This window comes from Bos grunniens, chromosome 6 (assembly GCF_055505025.1).
Source record: "Bos grunniens cultivar Pamir isolate PY7600 chromosome 6, Bosgru_T2T1.0, whole genome shotgun sequence".
Taxonomy (NCBI): domain Eukaryota; kingdom Metazoa; phylum Chordata; class Mammalia; order Artiodactyla; family Bovidae; genus Bos; species Bos grunniens.
In genome coordinates this window covers 62,945,343-62,969,017 of record NC_141170.1, presented here as the reverse complement: position 1 = coordinate 62,969,017, position 23,675 = coordinate 62,945,343, and the positions used below count along the sequence as shown (strand labels likewise).

The 23,675-nt window shown below is 37.7% G+C and overlaps 1 protein-coding gene across 11 annotated transcripts in view; it reads right to left on the bottom strand.

Moving 5' to 3' along the window:
* ARAP2 (ArfGAP with RhoGAP domain, ankyrin repeat and PH domain 2) overlaps positions 1–23,675 on the bottom strand; it is a 585,721-nt gene that overhangs the window by 91,153 nt on the left and 470,893 nt on the right. For 9 of the 11 annotated variants that reach the window (XM_086406188.1, XM_086406191.1, XM_086406190.1 and 6 more), the window contains 8 exons: positions 21,679–21,764; positions 20,727–20,909; positions 18,183–18,357; positions 17,570–17,704; positions 9,362–9,506; positions 4,845–4,947; positions 3,466–3,664; positions 3,223–3,286 (listed from right to left, as the gene is read on the bottom strand). In XM_086406188.1, the coding sequence (XP_086262314.1) occupies positions 3,223–3,286; positions 3,466–3,664; positions 4,845–4,947; positions 9,362–9,506; positions 17,570–17,704; positions 18,183–18,357; positions 20,727–20,909; positions 21,679–21,764 (1,090 nt within the window). The remainder of the gene's footprint in view (positions 1–3,222; positions 3,287–3,465; positions 3,665–4,844; positions 4,948–9,361; positions 9,507–17,569; positions 17,705–18,182; positions 18,358–20,726; positions 20,910–21,678; positions 21,765–23,675) is intronic. The other 2 variants (XR_015165502.1, XR_015165503.1) reach the window with 1 other exon arrangement.

Below are 23,675 nucleotides of genomic sequence, written 5' to 3'. Positions count from 1 at the left end.
AAAAACTTTATTCTCAAAAACTAAATGAGCAGTTCTGACCATTATTTTGGAATCCTGCTAGTTTTAAACTATTCCATAAACCTTCTGGTTCCTGTTGCCCAGGGTAAAGTTCAAGATGTCATAAGGTAACGAAACATTTAGTCTTCTGGCTTCCTTATCTTGCATTCATGAGGGAGTACACTGCATGTGGTTAGCACTAAATAAAAATTCAGACTGAATAACACTAATCCACATTTGGCACAATTAAAATCTATGTACCACCGGTCAAATCCTTTAAAGACTAAAACTGGTAGAAAAATATCTAGGGTATAGTAACATGATTTTTAAAAATTACATATATATATATATATAATACACAGAATAAATTTCACTAGCAAGTTACTGTTTTCTAATTTAAGAACATAAGCTCTGTGAGCTCAAGCAACAAATCTGTATTTTTGACCATTTTTTCTTGCCATGTAGGTAACAGGCAGCAGGCATTCCATAAATATTAATAGATGAAGCACAGGCTGGAATCAAGATTGCTGGGAGAAATATCAATAACCTCAGATATGCAGATAATATCACACACATGGCAGAAAGTGACGAAGACTAAAGAGCCTCTTGATGAGAGTGAAAGAGGAGAGTGAAAAAGTTGGCTTAAAACTCAACATTCAGAAAACTAAGATCATGGCATCTAGTCCCATCACTTCATGGCAAATAGATGGGGAAACAGTGACAGACTATTTCTGGGGGGCTCCAAGGGTTTTTCCAGGAGTCATGTATGGATGGAGAGTTGGACTATAAAGAAAGCTGAGGGCCAAAGAATTGATGCTGTTGAACTGTGATGTTGGAGAAGACTCTTGAGAGTCCCTTGGACTGCAAGGAGATTCAATTAGTCCATCCTAAAGGAAATCAGTCCTGAATATTCATTGGAAGGACTGATACTGAAGCTGAAACTCCAATATTTTGGCCACCTGATGTGAAGAACTGACTCACTGGAAAAGACACTGATGCTGGGGAAGACTGAAGGCAGGAGGAGAAGGGGATGGCAGAGGATGAGATGTTTAGATGGCATCACCGACTCAATGGACATGAGTTTGAGTAAACTCCGGGAGTTGGTGATGGACAGGGAGACCTGGCGTGCTGCGATTCATGGGGTCGCAAAGAGTTGGACATGATTGAGCGACTGAACTGAAAAAGTGTATGTGTGCTAGACTTTTAATGCCACAACACTATCTACTCTCTTACTATTATTTCTGAACATGTATGGAACGTATTCTGAGAGAACAGTAAAACTATCATCTGGTAGCAAAATTAGAACCTAAAATACTATTAATCATTTTAAGTCCAGAAATAAAGTAAAAACATAAAATCCTGATTATGTCTCTAAGTTAAAAGCACATTCTGACATACGTATCTAATCAGCAATACGTTTACTATCTAAAGCGGCTGGCATCTTCCTATGAAGTTCAAGAAAAGACAGGTTCAGATAATGGCTCAGTCATTATCCTTGTCACTAGCATGGAAGCTCACTGGAGGGAAGGCTAACTGAGCTTTGCTTTTATATTTATCATTTTATATATATATATATATATTTACAAATACTATCTCGCACTCTTGAAGAGCTAAACATTCTAATTATGGGATTTGAAAGCAAATGATAAGATATAAAGAGAAAACAATTTGTTCAGGAGACTATGCCATCGTAGTTGTTGTGATCTGACTCTTGTTGCTCCTTCTCAGGCCCTTCAGCTAGATCATTCCTCCTCTAAAACTGAAGGCCCTGGGACTACCTCCTTGTCTCTTTTCTACCTACAGTCCTCCTCTAGGTGAAGCTGATCTGTTCCTTGGCTAAATAAGTCAGTCAAAATGTATGCTGATGACTCTCAAATATTTATCTTTGGCTGTAACCTTTCCACTTAATTCCAGGTTTGTGTATCCACTTTGCTTTCAAACAGAAATCTCCAAGTAATCATTTCCAAAACCAAATTCTTGATCTACTGCCCTAATTGTACTAATACCCTACCTCTACTCTCCATGTATATTTTATCTCAGAATAGAGCACCATAATTCACTTAAAGGCTCAGGCCAAAAACTCTGGGATAATCTCTGACTGTCACAGTCAGTTAATTCATCAACAGATTCACTGACCTCTACCCACACAGTATATCTTACCACTCAACACTATGTCATTAGGAAGTCACCTTTTGCCTGGCCTCTGCAGCAGCATCTTACCTGATGCTCAAACTTTCACTTGTGCCCTCCGAAAGCTATCCATCTAGAGTCAGAAGAGTCATTTAAAAATATAAGTCAGATGACTGAATTTCCTGGCTCTCAAATCAAGGGGTTCTCACCATGCTTAGAATAAAACTCAAGTCTTTACATACCATGGCCTGTAAGGCTCTACAGTCTGGCCCAGGGATATCTCTGTAATCATTTCTCCCTCTCTCACTCACTGAAATTTCCCTAGCCACAGGAGCTTTCTTGCAGACCTTGAACATGCCAAATACAACTCACTCTTGGGGTCTTCAAAATATCCTTGCCCTTGTGCCTTGTACATTCTATTCAGACTGCTGCATATTTTTTCTTTGTTTTTCCTCCACTCTATTCAGATCTCTGATCAGAGATATCTTCTCTTAGCACCCTACTGAAAACAGAATACCACTCTACCAGGTACACTCTCTTTACCTTATTTTTCTTCAAGCACTTAAAATTAAGGGACATAATACTATGCAAATTTTTGCCTGCTTATATTGTATATTGTTTCCCTGACAAATGTAGATGCTTCATGAAGGCAAAGACCATATCTGTTCTATTCACCACTAATATTCCCAGTACCTATAACAGTACCATAGAGTAGATGCTTAATATTTATTGAAAAACTGAACAAATTCAAGAAATCAGGTTTTAACTATACATGATTCAGGGTATTATTTATACCTATCATATATCTACACTGATAATATATTTACAAATGTCAAAGTGCTTCCAAAGGAAGCAAAGGAATCTAGGTCTGTAGAAAACTACACTAACTGATCCCACTGAGTTTCTCATAATATAAAAATAAGCAAGCTTCACTGGTCTACTCTTTGTACTAAAGAGAATATATACATATACACACAAGATTCAGACAATTTCCAACAGTTTATAAAATAATGAGTTCTCCTCCAAGAGGATAACCAGAATACCCAACTCCATAGATTCGTTGAGATAAAGAACAAAAAGCAAAAATGCACTTACCTCCCTTTTTCTACCAAGAGCAAAACATCCAATTTTTCCCCATTTTGAACGACTGTGCTAATTGCTGGAGGGAAAGAAGTATGAACATATTATTTAAAAGCATTATACAAAATACCTTTATCAACTACTTACTCACTGTTTAGAAGTGAGTCATCATAATTGTACGTGAAATCTACTATTTCCATGTGCAGCAAAGAACTCTGTGCAGATATAAGGGGAGGGGGAAAAAAAAAACAAACTTACTTAGTTCTTGTAGTCGTCTTAAGTGCATTCTATCCTCCTGACCTTCTTGCATTGGAAGGCAAAAACGCAAATTAGATTTGTCCATTGCAAACCAGCCTTTTCTCCACTGATCCAGGGCATGGCAGTCTTTGTAGTAAAGTTGACCAATCAAATCATAGTCAGCTTCTGTTAAGTTTTCAGCAACAAAGGGAACAAAATGCTGTTAAAACAAATACAAAAAAGTAATAAAGACAGTGAAAACAGGAAATCCCTTACATAACTAAAGATATGAGGGAAAAGGGAAAGAAAAACCTGTTTTTCTGTATTAAAGATTTAGGAGTAATCCAGATTTCAAAACAATTATTTAAACTTGCCATCAGTCTTAAAACTGAAAAGCTGTAAATATAATGCAATTTCAAATGTTAACCCCTTTTTCTTGATATATACGGAATTGAAACAGGAAGACATTCTCTTTGTCAACTTATGGAATCTTTTAAAATGTCAACCTTCAATGTCTGTCTTCATTTGTATCTTTTATTGAATCCGTTCTTTTCCCGTTTGTGTACACTATGAATAAGAAATCTATCTATAAAAAGACATACACAGAAATGACTTTACAATATTGAAAAGATCTCCACCATCAAGGTATGGCCTTAATTTTACAAATGACTTCTCCAAAATCCTACATTAATTTCTTCTCTGCTTAAGGCTCCAGAAACGTAACTCTTAAACTCATTTGACTACAACCTATGAAAACCTAATTAAGTACGAACATGCTATCTGGTATCTTGTAAAAAATTTTCATGAACCTCCAAAGGTAAAGAATATTCTCTGGATTTAGGCAATAAAACAATATTTAAATACCTTGGTGAGATGGAGAGAACAAATAAATGGATACCAAGGGGGAAAGGGGTGGTGGGAGGAATTAGAAGATGGAGATTGACAAATATATACTACTAATACTATATATAAAATAAGTAAGGAGAACATATTGTGTGGTGCAGGGAGCTCTACTTAATCACTGCTATGACCTGAATGGGAAGTCCAAAAGGGAATGGATATATATAAATGTATGGCTGATTCAATTTGCTGTATAGTAGAAACTAACATGACATTATAAAGCAACTATCTGTGTGGTAATGTGCTAAGTCACTTTATTCGTGTCTGACAATTTGTGACCCCATGTACTGTAGCCCGCCAGGCTCCTCTGTCCATGCGATTCTCCAGGCAAGAATACTGGCGTAGGTTCTATGCCCTCCTCCAGGGGATCTTCCCAAGCTAGGGATCAAACCCATGTCTCTCATGTCTTCTGCATTGGCAGGTGGGTTCTTTACCACTAGCACTACATGCAAAACCCAAAGCAACTATACTCCAATAAAAATTAACAAAAAAATAAATACCTTGGCTATTGCTTCTGTCCATTTTCTTTGCACTTGAGATGTTTCAGCTCCAAATAAAAATGCACGTTCTGAGGGTAAATAAATCTCAAAAGTAAAGATGGGCCTACAGGACATAAGAATAAAAAGGTACTGCTGGTTATGTGTGGCTTTTATAAGAAAAAAATTACACAAAGATCAAGTCTTTAATTAAATTCCTTTTGAAACCTGAATAATAGTGTGAGATCTATCTACCACCTACCTATCATATTTTTCTGTTGCTGGTTTGTACTTTATTCAAATGAATTAAGTGGAACACACTGGATCAGACACAAAGAATATTCTTCTGACTAACCACTCTGTGTATGGCATGACTTTGCTGATACCCTGATGTGGCAGGGGGCTCTCTTTCTGTCTCATCTTCCCTCTGAGATCACTCCTTCTTTATTCCAACCCCCTGTTCAAAGCAAACATTGGCCAAACAGTTCTCTAAATAGTTCTCTTCTCATCTTCACAAATTTTCCCTCCATCATCTCAACCGATGTCAAAATGTCATCTCCTTAGTATACATAAAAAGAGGGTAATATCCCACATCTTGAATTTTTCCTTCATTGCTCATCCGTAGCTCCAAGTATTTCTTGGAACACGCTAAGTATATATGTTCAGATCAGTTCAGTCACTCAGTCATGTCCGACTCTTGGTGATCCCATGAACTGCAGCACGCCATGCCTCCCTGTCCATCACCAACTCCTGGAGTTTACCCAAACTCATGTCCATTCAGTTAGTGATGCCATCCAACCATCTCAACCTCTGTCGTCCCCTTCTCCTCCTGCCCTCAGTCTTTCCCAGCATCAGGGTCCTTTCAAATAAGTCAACTCTTCGCATCAGGTAGCCAATGTATTGGAGTTTCAGGTTCAACATCAATCCTTCCAATGAACACCCAGGACTGGTTTCCTTTAGGATGAACTGGCTGGATCTCTTTGCAGTCCAAGGGACTCTCAAGAGTCTTCTCCAACACCACAGTTCAAAAGCATCAATTCTTTGGTGCTCAGCTTTCTTCACAGTCCAACTCTCACATCCATACATGACCACTGGAAAAATCATAGCCTTGACTAGATGGACCTTTGTTGACAAAGTAATGTCTCTGCTTTTTAATATGCTGTCTAGGTTAGTCATAACTTTCCATCCAAGGAGTAAGCGTCTTTTAATTTCATGGCTGCATTCACCATCTGCAGTGATTTTGGAGCCCCCCAAAATAAGTCAGCCACTGTTTCCCCATCCGTTTGCCATGAAGTGATGGGACCAGTGCCATGATCTTAGTTTTCTGAATGTTGAGCTTTAAGCCAACTTTTTCACTCTCCTATTTAAAGAGGCTCTTTAGTTCTTCTTCACTTTCTGCCATAAGGGTGGTGTCATCTGCATATCTGAGGTTATCTATATATTTCTCCCAGCAATCTTGATTCCAGCTTGCGCTTCCTCCAGTCCAGCGTTTCTCATGATGTACTCTGCATATAAGTTAAATAAGCAGGGTGACAATATACAGCCTTGATGTACTCCTTTTCCTATTTGGAACCAGTCTGTTGTTCCATGTTCAGTTCTAACTGTTGCTTCCTGACCTGCATACAGGTTTCTCTAGAGGTAGGTCACGTAGTCTGGTATTCCCATCTCTTTCAGAGATCCACACAGTCAAAGGCTTTGGCATAGACAATAAAGCAGAAATAGATGTTTTTCTGTATCCTTCTTGCTTTTTCAATGATCCAGCAGATGTTGGCAATTTGATCTCTGGTTCCTCTGCCTTTTCTAAAACCAGCTTGAACATCTGGAAGTACACGGTTCATGTATTGCTGAAGCCTGGCTTGGAGAATTTTGAGCATTACTTTACTACAGTGTGAGATGAGTGCAATTGTGCGGTAGTTTGAGCATTCTTTGGCATTGCCTTTCTTTGGGATTGGAATGAAAACTGACCTTTTCCAGTCCTGTGGCCACTGCTAAGTTTTCCAAATTTGCTGGCATACTGAGTGCAGCACTTTCACAGATTCGTCTTTCAGGATTTGAAATAGCTCAACTGGTATTCCACCACCTCCACTAGCTTTGTTCGTAGTGATGTCTCCTAAGGCCCACTTGACTTCACATTCCAGGATGTCTGGCTCTAGGTGAGTGAGCACACCGTCGTGATTATCTGGGTCATGAAGCTCTTATTTGTACAGTTCTTCTGTGTATTCTTGCCACCTCTTCTTAATATCTTCTGCTTCTGTTAGGTCCCCACCATTTCTGTCCTTTATTGAAGGACATCACCATCTTTGAACGAAATGTTCCCTTGGTATCTCTAATTTTCTTGAAGAGATCAATAGTCTTTCCCATTCTGTTGTTTTCCTCTATTTCTTTGCATTGATTGCTGAGGAAGGCTTTCTTATCTCTCCTTGCTATTCTTTGGAACTCTGCACTCAAATAGGTATCTCTTTCCTTTTCTCCTTTGCTTTTTGCTTCTCTTTTTTCACAGCTATTTGCAAGGCCTCCCCAGACAGCCATTTTGCTTTTTTGCATTTCTTTTTCTAAGGGATGGTCTTGATCCCTGTATCCTGTACAATGTCACGAACCTCCATCTATAGTTCATCAAGCACTTGATCAGATCTAGTGTCTTAAATCTATTTCTCACTTCCACTGTATAATCATAAGGGATTTGATTTAGGTCATACCTGAATGGTCTAGTGGTTTTCCCCACTTTCTTCAATTTAAGTCTGAATTTGGCAATATGAGTTCATGATCTGAGCCAGAGTCAGCTCCCGGTCTTGTTTTTGCTAACTGTATAGAGCTTCTCCATCTTTGGCTACAAAGAATATAATCAATCTGATTTCAGTGTTGACCATCTGGTGATGTTCTTGTGTAGAGTCTTCTCTTGTGTTGTTGGAAGAGGGTGTTTGACTATGATCAGTGCGTTCTCTTGGCAAAACTGTATTAGCCCTTGCGCTGCTTCATTCTGTACTCCAAGTCCAAATATGCCCGTTACTCCAGGTGTTTTCTTGACTTCCTACTTTTGCATTCCAGTCTCCTACAATGAAAACAACATCTTTTTTGGGTGTTAGTTCTAAAAGATCTTGTAGGTCTTCATAGAACCATTCAACTTCAGCTTCTTCAGTGTTACTGGTCAGGGCATAGACTTGGATTGCTGACATTACCTAAAAACAAAAACTCAAAATACCCTATATTAAACTGATCGTCTTTCTTTCTCTTTCTCACCCCACACCTATTGCTATCTCCTTAACATTCCAGTTTATAGGCATCACCATCTGCCTCATCAACAAGAACAAAACCTTGGAATCTTAATTTATCCTTCCCTTTGACATCAGCATTTCATTCAGTCACACACTGAATGCTACCAGTTCAACCTTAAGAGTCTCTCAACTCACTGTTTTTCTTTTTAATTATTTGCTCCTCTAGTTACACTCTCAGTAATTATATTTTTTGCAACCCGATGGATTACAGCACACCAGGCCTCCATGTCCATCACCAACTCCTAGAGTTTACTCAAACTCATGTTCATTGAGTTGGTAATGCCATCTAATGATCTCATCCTCTGTTGTCCCCTTCTCCTGCCACCTTCAGTCTTTCCCAGCATCAGGGTCTTTTTTTTTTTTTTATGGTAAGCCATATTAAACTGTTTAATCATTTATAATAAAAGCACTATTAAGATTAAAATAATAAATCAACAAATAACCAGTTTTTTCCTCAAAAAGTTAGATTTACTGGAAAACAATAGTCATGTACTGGTCATTATGTGATAATAGTAAAATGTTTCAGTATTTCATATAATTTTATATAAATAACATAGCTTTACAAATCTCTTCCCTAAAATACTATGTTCCTTTATCAGTTTTATAACTGATTTTTGCACATTTTAATATTTATATTTTTCAAAAATTACATTACAAAATGTGATAAGAAACTTTCATACCAAAGATCTTAAAGGGTCAATTTCCAAAAGTCCTCACAGAATCCTACTAAACTATTTGTGAATCAACTATGTTAAATAATGTAAAATACTGTCTACTCTTGAAAACTTTTTTGAGACCATAAAAATGTCAAAATAGATTTAAGAAATTTAGTATTTCAATATGCTATTAAATATGCATAATTTATTTTATTGTGAACATTACCACTGCACTTTTTTGTCATCTATTTTAAGCATGATACATTTAGTGAAAGCCTACATTTTGTCATTAAATCACTATATTAAATGGTGAGCCAATCATAAAAATTATGGGACTACATGTGCAAGAATGGAATGATGTAAACTTACTTAAAATTTGATGTGAAGATGTCAGCCTTTCATATTACCTAATGAAATATTTTAATTTTCCCACTTTTTAGTGAATTCCCTAAGGAACTTTTAGAAACTGAAAAATGAGTAGGCTTCAGGAAACCACCAAACTCTTCTGTAAGAAGCAACTGAAGAAGTGAAATGATGATAAAAACACTTATTAGCTGGTATGATACATATCAGAAAATACTTTCAGCTCCTACTCATTTAATGATAGACCTACCCAGTATTTAAACAGAAGTCTTCTTTGTGCACAGCCAGGCAGATGACTTCATTGATATTAATGGTGCCATTAGGCGTGGTAGACTTATCATTTTCATAGTAACTCAAGAAGCCTCCTTCTAGAACACACCACTTTTTATTTGTCTCTAGGAATTTAAAACAAAACAAATAATAAATTGAGCTATACCATAAATCAAAATTTTAAATATATGGTCTTAAATAACTGGATTCAAATAAATGGATGTATTAGTTTCCTATTTTGTATAAAGAGCATGATACTGCTGCATGGGATATAAAACTGTCATACTTAATGCTCTCAAAAAATTTACAACCTAGTAGAAAGGGATGAACAAGACAAAAATAACTATGACACTGATGACCAGAGAAACAGGCAAATCGATAAAGAGACCACTGCAAAACAATGCTGAAATGGTAAAGACTGATGTCTATACAGAGTATTAGGAAGGGAAAATGTAGGGGAAAAAGTATTTGTGGCTGATGTTAGGTAGGTATGCAAAAAACAAATGTCCTTAATGTCCTGTTTAGTAGCAGTGTAGTAGCTCAGCTGTGTTGGACTCTGCGACCCCATGGACTACAGCCTGCCAGGCACCTCTGTTCAAGGGATTCCCCAGTCAAGAATACTGAAGTGAGTAAGCCATTTCCTTCTCCAGGGGATCTTCCCTCCACAGGGATTGAACCCAGGACTCCAGCATTGCAGGCAGATTCTTTACCAACTGAGCCACTAGGGAAGCCCTACTGCCCTGTTTAGAGGATTTGAAATTTATCTTTTAAGAGTTCAGCACACTATGGCCTGCAGGCAAAATCCAGATCAACAAATCCAGATCAAATGTTTTGTAAACAAAAAGTTTTACTGTGAAAGGGCCACACCCATTCATTTGTGGATAGCCTGAGGCTGCTTTCTTGCAACAAGTGCAGAGACCATCTGACCTGCAGAGCTTGAAACATTTACTATCTGGCCCTTTTAAGAAAAGTTTGCTCAACTTTGCTTTTAGAGTTGATGGTAAGCCACTGAAATGGTTTCATCGGAAGGAAATTGCAGGTTTAAATTCTACACACTTATTTTCTGTGAAACATAGATGTGAGAAGGTGAGGCTGAAGGCAGAAGACCAGTTGGGACACTCTCAAAAGTGAAAGATGAAGACCATCCAAGGCAGGCAGTACTACAGTGATAGTAAGGATAATGGGTGGGTAAGGGGGAGAAGGGATGATAGGAAAGGATGGGGACCATAGAGACAGGGAGGAGGGGAGAGAAAAATGCATACATGCACTTGTGTATTCTAAAGGGATAAAACATTTATTGATGGGACATAGGGAGTCAGAGAGAGCTTATTAATGGTTATTAATCATTTTTAGCTTTGATTACAAGGTAGGCAGAAATGCCTATTTTTACCTAAAAGAAAATGAAGTAGAAACAGTTTTAGTGCATGTAATCCAAATTTCCTTGGATATGCACTAAATGAAAGATATCTCCTAGAAATTCAAGTAGGAATACCTATTAGGAAGATTACCCCGTGGATTTGAATCTTCAGGGCAAGGAACAGCCTCAATAACCAGAAAATCTTTAGAGTACAGGCCACAGTTGAAAATGCACAGCAACCGAGGATAACATCTTAGGGAACTTAGGGAACAATGGATATAGAAGGGTTCACAAAGGCAGTGAAACAAATGAGAAGAGACAGTGTATAAACAGAAAAGGGGGGAGCATTTCAGAAAGGAGTAATTACCAACATTAAATACAGAAAGAGTTTCAATAAAATAAGGGCCGAAAATATCAGCTGGTCTTCCAAAAAGGAGGTGACTGCCTGTCCTTTAACTGAGAATTCTGTTTCTCTCATCCTCATTTGAGGTGGGCCCTTCAGAGATCAGACCCATTCTGAAAGGGAAGCTACCCTCAGACTGAAGTGGTAAGGAAAAACTTCACGCGAATTACGGCTTTTGAAATAGCCATTTATATGGAAAAGGTGTGTTTCTAAAGTAGCAAAAAATGCACACTGAGCTACCAATCATTCCATAATTCTGAGAAAGAACTGTGTGAGCAAAGTCATGGGAAGGGGAAACTGTCAAAAACCTATTTGGCCAAAGAAAGAGAATGAAATTAGGACTTTGGGAACAAGACTGCAGGCTCACGGCAGAGGCCAGGCCCCAGGAGTCTTACATGATAGGTGTTTCAGAGTTTACACCTTTCTCAGTAGACAAGTGGGAGACATTGGAAGGTCTTAGACAAGTGTCAAATGCATGATCCACAAAGTAAATGTAAATGCAGAACCTAATTATGCTAATTCTAATGGGAAACAAATGACAGACCTCTTGAAAAAGGTGAGTACAAACTCATTTTAAGTTAGAAATATGGGCTTGAGGAGATTTAACCTTGTAGCATCATCACCATAATCCTTGATGAACCTCATTTTTTTTAAGTGAAAATAGGCCAGAGGTCAGACAAAACAGGCATAGATATTACCTCTGAGGATTTATAACAACAAAGCTGTGATAGGAAAATTTGACATTTCTATTCATCTGGGAAGCAATCAGAAAGCTTTAACAAAACTACATTGGATGGCATTAGTCTGCTTGGGCTAATTCAGAGAGGACATCCTCTCTGCTACAGAACAAGTTTTACTGCTTAATCAGTTACCAGAAGATGTCTACCAAAAGCAAGATTGGGGCCACAGAATGGACAACTCTTAGGACACAAGGTGTTTATAAGACAAGAGGTTGTGTTTATTATGGTGGTTGGATTAGCTGGAAGGGTTGTTCTTTCCTTCTATTTAAACTGGACATTTAGATCAGGGAAGAAAAACATTAGTGCAATTTACACATGCACAGATAAAGAACTCCAGATGTGACCTACTGAAATAGTCCTATGAATATTACTAGAGTTATGGTTAACTCTAGAGTTAACCATATAACTAGCGTTACTAGCCTTGACTAGACGGACCTTTCAATTCAGTTCAGTTCAGTCATGTCCAACTCTTTGAGACCCCATGAATTGCAGCACGCCAGGCCTCCCTGTCCATCACCAACTCCCAGAGTTCACCCAGACTCACATCCATTGAGTCAGTGATGCCATCCAGCCATCTCATCCTCTGTCGTCCCCTTCTCCTCCTGCCCCCAATCCCTCCCAGCATCAGAGTCTTTGCCAATGAGTCAACTCTTCGCATGAGGTGGCCAAAGTATTAGAGTTTCAGCTTTAGCATCAGTCCTAAACTCAAAGGCTAACTGGAAACCAGAAGCAGTTGTGTACATGGATACCTGTGTGTCTCTGCTACCTTCCTCCTTGTCCTCATCCTCTTACCATCATGCATATGTGCCATATGTTCTTCTATACATCTTATATGCATTAACTCATTGTATCCTCAGAACAACCCTATCAGGTCAGTTCTATGATTATGTACTCCTTTCCTTTTACCCTGTTCATGGGTACAAGATGGTTGATGGACTTTACCAACATCACATAAATACTCAGCATCAGAGCTGGGAGTAAAACCCAAGCAGTCAACTAGGGAAGGTACCCTTCTATCTACTTCACAACCTCCCTGTCTGTGCCTGATATATGCTTGAAGCATATATGTCCATTGTTTAAATGTACCAGGGTACATTAGAGGTCGTGCCTTCAAATACATATGTGCACAATAAATGAGAGATAGTTCAGGTTAAACTATTATTTTTTAAAACCATAAAGTTGTTTCCTGATGAAGAATTTCCCAAACTGATGGCATTCAGCATCCACAGGAAATAAAAATATGCACTAGGACTCCTTTCATTTAAAATATTTCAGCCTTGAAGAAACATTTTTAAACTATGCAAGCTAGGCATTTATGGAAACAAAGGATCTTCAAAATTCCTCAATACTAACCCATAAAATTAAATATAAACAGATAATACATAGTTTCTAGTAAACCGTATCAACCACTTTCTTTTTAAAACTCAAACACTGTCAACAAATCAAGGTAAGATACCAAGGGGAAATAATATGGTTGAGGGGAGAAAACAGAAAACAAAATCAGGAAGCTATTATTCAGCTCTACACTTAGGTTTAACAAGAGCTATCAATCTTTCCTTTCATGAACACTAAATTGGGGAGAAAAAGAAAAATACAGATCAGTCTTCATAACCAGAGGCTAGAAGAACTTCAAATCCTGAAAATCTGAACTGACAATTTGAAGCCTCTGTAACTCTCTGAAGGACTTGCATGCATTTTATTCCTTGACTTTTTTCTTTGTTTTTAATCAGTCTGCTCTGTGGCCATCCTGACAAGCCCTGATGGAGTGATGCAGTCCAGATGCTTGCTGTTCAGAGCCAAAGGTGACAACCACACTTTAATCTCTGAATCTTTCCAAATAATTCAATTTTTCCATAAAGCTGGTGCTCAACAGGAGTACCACTGCTGCAGAATCTTGATGGAAAGAGGAAAAAAAAAAAAACCCACCAAAACTCTGTTTCTTGTTAATTCAACTTTTTCTTCTGTGTTTTTAAGTAGGCTTTTCCTTCCCTGGTGACTCAGAGGGTAAAGCGTCTGCCTACAATGCAGGAGACCCAGGTTCAATCCCTGGGTTGGGAAGATCCCCTAGAGAAGGAACTGGCAACCCACTCCAGTACTCTTGCCTGGAAAATCCCATGGACAGAGAAGCCTGGTAGGCTACAGTCCATGGGGTCGAAAAGAGTCGGACACGACTGAGCGACTTCACTCACTTCCCAAACAAAATGTGTTTTGTGTCAGCACTTATATATTTTTATAAGCAGGTCAAAAAATAGTAACTAATAATTATAAATAGACTTTAACCTATATAAAAATTGTGAATTGCTATATCATACACCTGTAAAACTTATATAATACCATATAGAAACTATACTTCAATAAAAATCTTATTATGTATATATAAAGTAATCTGTGCTTTTACACTAGCAGTAATGTGATTAGAGCAATGCCCATTTATTCAACAAATATTTGCACATGACTAGTTATGTGTGGACACTGTATTAGGCACCAGAGATTTGATGATGCTGAATAAACCAGAGAATGCTGATGCCTCAATAAGCTTTCACTCCAGAAGGAGGGAGAAACAAATCACACAAGGATCCAGTTCATGCAATGAGAGCCACAATGGAAACAAGCAGCACACTATGAGAGGGAAGAACCAGCGGTGGGCCCACACTTTAGGAGGCTGCCACAGAGGTGTCTCCGACCAGGAGGCCCTGAATTGATCCGCTAGAGGTGAGAAGCTGTCATGCTGAGGAAAGTGTGCTCCTTGCAAAGTGAACAGCAACTGCAAAGGTCCGGAGGGGGCATGTTGCAGGAACAGACAGGAAACCAGTGTGGCCAGGCAGGTAGGATAGGAAGGAAGGATGTAAGATGAAGAGGGGAAAGCACCAGAAGGTCTTTTAGGTCAGATAAGGAAAAGGGTTATATCCTGTAATGGGAAGCCACTAAATGTACTTGAACAATGGACATGCATGATCTGATCGGCATTTTCAACAATCACGATGTCTGTTTGGGAGAACGGTTTGGAGGGAAGCCAGGGAAGATATTAACCAGTAAACATATGGGCTGGGGTAGAGGGTATTACAGCCCAGGCAGGACAAGATGGTGACTGGGGTTCAGATGATGTTAGTGAAGATGGAGAGCAGCCAACTGATTCATGGTCTATTCTGAGTTAAAATGACAGACCTTGCTGATATACTGGATGGAATAAATGAAGACTATCAAAGAATACCTTGCTGTTAGACTATTAGATTGTTTTCCAATGAAATCATTTCTGTGTGCTCCATAGTCAAAGTACATATCCCTTAAAACAGAATGCTTCAAAATGAGAAAACATCCCTAATGAAATTATAAATATGGAGAATGCACTGGTTTCTGTTTTTTGAAATAAATTTCAACAACAACAAAATCCATAGTTAATTTATCTTTTATTGAAACATCAATTCAGTTCTCAAGGTGATTAAGAAAAGCAATATATTTCAAGAAAACAGTAAAATGAATTGATGTTTATAAACATTATAACCAGAATTGTCAAAAAATAACTAGAAGCTTATTTTTAGTCTGCAGAATACTTATGATATATTGAGAAGCTTTAGGAAGAAAAGTTCATATTTCAGATTTCCTTCCTATTTCATTTTTGTATAAGTGGTTAGAAGGGTAGATTAATATATCCTGCAATTTAGAAGAAAAATTCTAGAAAACTTGTACACTTCTTAACAAGTACATTAATTGTCCTGTTATTCAATTATTTTAATAATTGCTATCATCATTTCACAGATTGTTCTGGTACTTCTTCCCTCTTGATCACACAACTTTCAACTATTTAAGTATTAAATACTGATAAGGAGCAATGGGAAGATGAGAAAATCTCTAAAATTCATCATTTATTATTGGTTACATTGAGAAAAGTAAGACATGGAAATAAATTTGCTGAAAAAAAAACAAAAAAACCTAAACTCAAAGAATAAAGATGCTCTGCCATCTAGTGTCACCTGGTCATTACACTGACCAAAGCCAAAGTCATACAGTAACAATTATAACACAAATCAAATGCAAAACTCTGCTTCATGCTGAGTTCCTCCACTGTTCACGTGAAACCAGCATAATATCAACCATCCTGCAGAGCTTTTATGAGAATTACAATTAACATATAGAAAAAGCCTAAAGCAATGCCTTACACATAGTACACGCTCACTAAAGGCGAGCTACTGTTTACAGGTTTTTGTTGTTTAGCTACTAAGTTCTGTCTGACTCTTTGTGACCCCATGGACTGTAGCCTGCCAGAGTCCTCCATCCATGGGATTTCTCAGGCAAGAATTCTGGAGTGGGTTGCCATTTCCTTCTCCAGGGGATCTTCCCGACCCAGGGATCAAACAAGGGGCTCCTACATTGGTAGGCAGATTCTTGATTACTGAGCCACTGCTGCTGCTGCTAAGTCGCTTCAGTCGTGTCCAACTCTGTGCGACCCCATAGATGGCAGCCCACCAGACTCCCCCATGCCTGGGATTCTCTAGGCAAGAACACTGGAGCGGGTTGCCATTTCCTTTTCCAATGCATGAAAGTGAAAAGTGAAAGTGAAGTCGCTCAGTCATATCCGACTCCCAGTGACCCGATGGACTGCAGCCCACCAGGCTCCTCCATCCATGGGATTTTCCAGGCAAGAGTACTGGAGTGGGGTGCCATTGCCTTCTCCGACTGAGCCACTAGGAAAGGCCAAAAATCTAATAAAGTATAGTTTATCCCAGTATAACTCTGCTAAAGGTTATAATTTTCTTTTTTTGGACAAATAAAGCCTTTAATTGAAATAATCACTTCAAATGTATGAAGATCAGGATTAACACTCTAAAGTGAGTTTTTCATCCTATTATTCCTCTGACCAAGTAATATGGTTGGATTTTACCACTAGGGAATTAATACCTGCCCTCCGAGTCTCCGAAGTCCACCATCAACTGGCCTGCATAACTTAATCTCTCTTAAATTCTTTCTGTTCTAGTAAGACAGAGCGCATTATATTCTTCCTGCCTACTTTCTAATATTAGTTTGAATGTATATAATGTTAGCCTGTGTCTTACTCATTTTTGTTTTCCTAATGCCCAGCAAATGCCTGACACAAGGAGTGAAATGGATAGATAAATACCCACTATGATTCTTCTAAGATCAACGCCACAAGCCTACAACAGGTTGTTAAATCAATTAGTTCACATCATTTTTTGAAAACCATGCTTAAGCTTTATTTTACTTACACAGACACACACAACTACAATCAGAACAAACTCAACTACTTGAGACCACTTAGTATGCTGACAGAATATAAACCAAAGACTTGTCCGTTCTTCCTACATGTTGACATTTATCTATATTATCTCCCCAGCTGGGGGGTCTGTCCCGAAGGGAAGGGGCTGAATTTCACATTTCTTTGGAATAACTCTTAAATCCTGAAGCAGAATTGGTTGTCTCTGAGGTAGATGTCAGAGAATTCTGCTGAGAATTCGCTCAGCATTCCAAACCAGTAGTAAATTTTTGCTGCAGTGCATGAAATAATACCTGTGCCTGGAAACATTTATAAATCCTCAAAAAATAAATATTTCTCTACTGCAAGATCAAATCTAACATCTCAAGGGGAAAAATATCAAAACTTAAACCTAATTGTTTTGATAATGAAATAAAATTTTATCAGATGACAAAATCTAAAAGGAGCAGAAAAGATACCTTCAAGCAGTTTTTTTTCTGAAGAGAGTTTAGAAGCACCAGCAGGAGCCTGATACAAAAAGTCACAGAGGAACGTAGACTGGGAGGACTCTTGATTTAATCGACCTTCAGAATATATGTCATGTTGAGGGAAATCTAGAAAAATTACAGAAATACCACATCTGAAATCTGAAATGTAAACAATTTTCCCTTGGCTTATGAATATGTTGATGAGTTCTGAGATAGAAGAAAAACTACTTCAAATATACTGCAGAATAAAGACACAGAAACATTTATTTTGCTTTGCATAAAATTTGCAAATAAGCACTTTGGTTGTGTTTATTATTCATACATGAAAACTGGATTTAATTTTAGTGAAAATGATTACATGGGATTAACTATTTTAATCTTCCATTTAGATGATTAAAGACAAATAAAAGATTGATTTCCTAAACTTTTCCTTGAAAGCAAATAAAACATGGGTCTTAATAAGCATCTTCTGTCTTTCTGACAATTACATTTTCTTTTCATTTGAATGGTGTTTCTGTTTTGAGAAATTTACAGATTTGCGCTGCAGTCCTTTTAAGGATCTATCAGGAGAGACCAGGTTCATGAAGGCATGAGAGGGACTAACCTGAGAACTTGTTATGGTAGAGAAATTCCATCTGCAGACTCTGCCCTGCCTTCTTGGCCAGCAGATAGGGGGTGCTGTGCTCAGGATCACCTGTTGCACACATGACATCTGCTCCACTGAACAGCAAAGCCATTGTTTCCAGAACATCTGGTTTCACCACAGCAGCACACAGAGCCTGGTCAATAAAAGAAAATACAACTTCTAAGTGAAGAAGATATAATTCTAGCAATTAAAATGCAAGAAAGTCTGCCAATTCGTTTATGAGATGAAGTTTGTATTTCTTTTTAACAAATCTAATAATTATTACGCCCTGAACTAACCAACAGGTAACAAAGGCCTGGTTTACATGAATTTAAATTTCAACAGAAGATCACCAAATGTCTATTCATTTTTTTATTGCAGTGATGTTCCAAATCTTCAAATCCATTATATCTGCCGTGGAAGATATTTTCTATATTTTACACACTATGATAATGGCAATGCTCAGAAACTTCAAAATACTTCAAATGCAGTAATGAAGTATCCACTAAATATTTTGTTTGCATGAATGTTTCTGCATGCGTGCTAACTCGCTTCAGTTGTGTCCAACTCTTTGCAACCCTATGGACCGTAGCCCACCAGGCTCCTCTGTCCATGGGATTTACCAGGCAAGAATACTGGAGTGGGTTGCCATGCCCTCCTCCAGGGAATCTTCCCAACCCAGGGATCAAACCCATGTCTCCTGCAGCACTTGTTTTGCAGGTGGATTCTTTACTGCTGAGCCACCAGAGAAGACATCAGTCTTGGCAATGATTTTTTGGATATGATAGCAAAAGTGCAAGTATCAAAATCAAAAATCAAGTGGAATTATAGCAAACTAAAAAACTTCTGCATAGTGAAACAATCAACAAAATGAAAAGTTAACCCACAGCACAAGGGAAAATATATTCAAACCATATATTGCATAAGGGTTAGCAACCAAAATATACAGATAACACATGCAACTCAATTAGAAAGAGACAATCCAATTTAAAAAATGGGTAGAGGACCTAAATATACAGTTTTCCGATGAAGACATCCACAGAGCCAACAATTTTTAAGCAGTATCTCCTCAATAAAGTAATTTTTAAAAATTTTTCACTGATGTGAAGAGTACCATTTTTAAGAAGCCCAATGTGGTAGTAAATCCTAACAGACAGACATCCCTATATATCTTGAAGAAGAAAGAAACAGCTAGTAATTAAAGTCAAGCTTATCTAATATCTTAGCTCAGGGTATCTATATGGTGTGGCAGAAAAAATCTCCTTTGGGGTCATCAGTATTTACCCTTTGACAAGATTCCTGTCATTATCAAAAAGAGAGAATGCATTGGGGGGAAAATATGCCCTAGTTCTCCAATCTTGCCAGTTACTTCCCCAAATTCACAACTTACTATTTATGTACTTTTTATCGGCCTCTGGTACATAGAACTAGATTAATTATAACCCTTGGTTATACCTTGTTATCACTATTCCATGCATGTCTAGTATAAATGGTCAGTTATTTTCATAGAAATTAGCATCCGTAAAAGTATCACCCTAAACAAAACTAAATGACGTAGCAGTAACCTATATATTATTGCGCACCTCTGTCCCATCTCTCTGACTCTCCCCTACCTTACGTATAGATTCTGCATCTTGCATTTATTGTACATCATTGCTTTAAAATCAATTGGTGGCCTCACTTTACTAATACCAAAGATGTATAAAGAAGCAATAACCTAATTTATGGTAACTAAACCAATAGAAGAGAAATATAAAACAGCTGTATAAATCTTATAATTTCTAGAGAAGAAGTGAAAAGGTCTTCATTTTCGAAAATTTTCAGCATAATGCTCTTTACTTGGGGATACTTATCCAATAAGCATTGACACTGAATGCATTTTAAAGAACTGAGAACCGTGAAAGCATACTCTAGTCATAGAAAAGTGTATGTTTTCAATATCTATACAATGAAGAACCTTCTGACACACAAGAAATTGAAGCAGTTGATTCTTTTTTAAAAAGGAGGGCAAGATGTTAAACAAATTCTTTGCTAAAAGAGCAATATAGAATGGTCACAAGAAGACCTAGAATCACTCAGCCGAAGGCAAAGGACACTTGTAATCAAGGGCACTAAACAAACTACTGTTTGTAACAATAAACTGAGTAAATGAAGTTCATTTTGTTGACACCAAGTCAGCAGCATACGAGCTGAAGTTATTATGTTCAATATCCTGTCCCTAACATGGGGAACGTTGTTCAAGTTTTAACTGGGGTGGGTGTACATCAGATAGAAACTTCAGTGAGGGAGGAAAAGTTTACTTGCTGTTGATAATGAATCCTCAAGTGAAATGAAGGGAAAAGATCTAAGGCGCAATGTTACAAAAGGCAATAAAATTAAACAATAATTTTATGAAACAGCAAAATTTTGAAAAATTTTTTGAAATTTTCAGAAGTTTCTTTTTTTAAACATGTTTTCAAAACCCTTGGTACACACTTAAAAAGACCTTAACATCCATGTCTTTTGTTACATTTCACTGGTTACCTTATTTAATTCTTCCTTGGTGAGAGACGCCAAAAGGGTTTTTCTGAATCTTCCTTCTTTGTACTTCTGAGTGATAAAATTTTTTCTCTTTTCTACTGAACAGTCCATGTGTAATTCTTCATCTTTTTGAAGATTACCAGCCCAAAAGTCATTAGCTCTTTTGTTTCCAATGACAATGAAAAGCTGAATTATCAAATAATTACAAAATGTATCAATTTAAACAATATATTTGAATCTGCAGAAAACTGAGTCACACGACAAATTAAAGCACAGTTTAGTGTAAAATATGCAAAAAATCCAAAAAAGACCCAATTTTTTTCTGGAAGATGCAGTGTGAAAGCAGACAATATTTCTATTTAAACAGCCTAGCTGCTCTTAATAATGGTAAAAGATTAGCTAGAAAAGAAACTGCAAGCAACACAAATTGCAGCAAAAGCATTATTACTTTTTGAAGCTAGCTCACATTGAGACAGATTCATTTAAAATGGCTGAGTAGGTGGTCTAATATGGTTGAGAGCATTACACCCGAACACAGAATAGATGCAGGAGACAACAAGTTGGACAAAATCGCAGTTAATGACAGAGTATGGCCGAGATAAAGAATAGTCAATTTTGCCAAATGTTTGCATTCACCACTCTGATATTTTATCCATGCTGGGTTAAAAAGAAAGAGTAAATTCTGGCTTTAAAAAGAGCTGCCAAGCCTTTTAAAGTAGTTATTACCATTAAAGCTCCTTGCATTTTTTATTTTTATTTTTAAAGTAACTACCTCATTTAGGAAGCATTCTGAAAGTTAAGGTAGAAAGTTACTACTATACAATAGGCGATAAGCCATTTTTAATACTGTGCTGAGATCTTGATCAGAGAAATCCTAAAGTAACCTCACCCCGCCACCAACTGCACATTTCCTCCCAGATTCTCGCTGATCACACCACAGTCAAGTCAGACTCACCTCAATGAGCTCATTGCTCCAAATGCTGGCATCCATTTTCAGACTTCTAACCTTGGAATCTTTTGGTCCTAAAGATCTATGTTGCCCTGTAGACCAAAATAAATAAATTAATTAATTAATAATAATAATAATGATAATAATTCTCTTTGAATTTCTATGTACATGTATTTTACCATTAAAAAGTATGTATGTATATATACATGGCAGTCTGTATTAACATTAAAACACATGGACATCACCAGATGGTCAACACTGAAATCAGATTGATTATATTCTTTGCAACCAAAGATGGAGAAACAAAAACAAGACCTGGAACTGACTTTGGCTCAGATCATCCACTCCTTATTGCAAAATTCAGACTTAAATTGAAGAAAGTGGGGAAAACCACAAGACCATTCAGGTATAAATCAAATCCCTTATGATTACACAGTGGAGGTAAGGAATAGATTCAAGGGATTAGATCTGGTAGACAGAGAGCCTGAAGAATTATAGACTGAGGTTTGTAACACTGTACAGGAGCCAACGATCAAAACTTGCCAAAGAAAAAGAAATGCCAAAAGTCCAAGTGGTTTCTTCCTAAGGAGGCTTTACAACAGCTGAGAAAAGAATAGAAGCTAAAGGCAAGGGAAAAATGGAAAGATATACCCCACTGAATGCATAGTTCCAGAGAATAACAAGGAGAGATAGGTAGAAAGCCTTCTTAAATGAACAATACAAAGAAATAGAGGAAAACAACAAAATGGGAAAGACTCCAAATCTCAAGAAAATTGAAGACATCAAGGGAACATTTCATGAAAGAATGAACATGATAAAAGACAGAAACAGTAAGGATCTAACAGAAAGCAAAGAGATTAAGAAGAGGTGGCAAGAATACACAGAAGAGCTATAAACAAAAAAAAGGTCTTAATAACCTAGATAATAATGATGGTATGGTCACTCACCTAGAGCCAGACATCCTGGAGTGTAAAGTCAAGTGGGCCTTAGGAAGAATTACTATGAACAAAGGTATTGGAGGTGACTGAATTTCAGCTGAGCTACTTAAAATCCTAAAAGATGATGCTGTTCAAGTGCTGCACTCACTATTCCAGAAAATCAGTAGTGGCCACATGACTGAAAAAGTCAGTTTTCATCCCCATCCCAAAGAAGGGCAGTGCCAAAGAATGTTCAAACTACCATGCAGTTGTGCTCATTTCACATGCTAGCAAGGTTATGCTCAAAATCCTTCAAGCTTGGCTTCAGCAATACGTGAACCAAGAACTTCCAGATATACAAGCTAGATTCCAAAAAGGCAGAGGAGCCAGAGATCAAACTATGAATATTCCCTGAATCATAAAGAAAGCAAGGGAATTCCAGAAAAACATCTATTTCTGCTTCAATGAGTACACTAAAGCCTTTGACTGTGTCGATCACAACAAACTGCGGAAAATTCTTCAAGAGATGGGAATACCAGACCACATTACCTGCCTTCTGAGAAACCTGTATGCAGGTCAAGCAGCAACAGTTAGAACCGGACATGGAACAATGGGTTGGTTCCAAATTGGGAAAGGAGTATGTCAAGGCTGCATATTGTCACCCTGCTTATTTAACGTACATGCAGAGTACATCATGTGAAATGCCAGGCTGGATGAAGCTCAAGGTGAAATCAAGATTGCCAGGAGAAATATCAGTAACCTCAGATATGCAGATGACACCACCCTAGTGGCAGAAAATGAGGAGGAATTAAAGAGCTTCTTGATGAAGGTGAAAGAAGAGAGTGAAAGAGATGGCTTAAAACTCAACATTCAGAAAACTAAGATCATGGCATCCAATCCCATCACTTCATGGCAAATAAATGGGGAAAAAATGGAATCAGTGAGAGACTTCATTTTCTTGGGCTTCAAATCACTGCAGATGGTGACTGCTGCCATGAAGACACTTGCTCCTTGGAAGAAAAACTATGGCAAACCTAGACAGTGTATTAAAAACCAAGATATCACTTTGCCAACAAAGGTCCATAT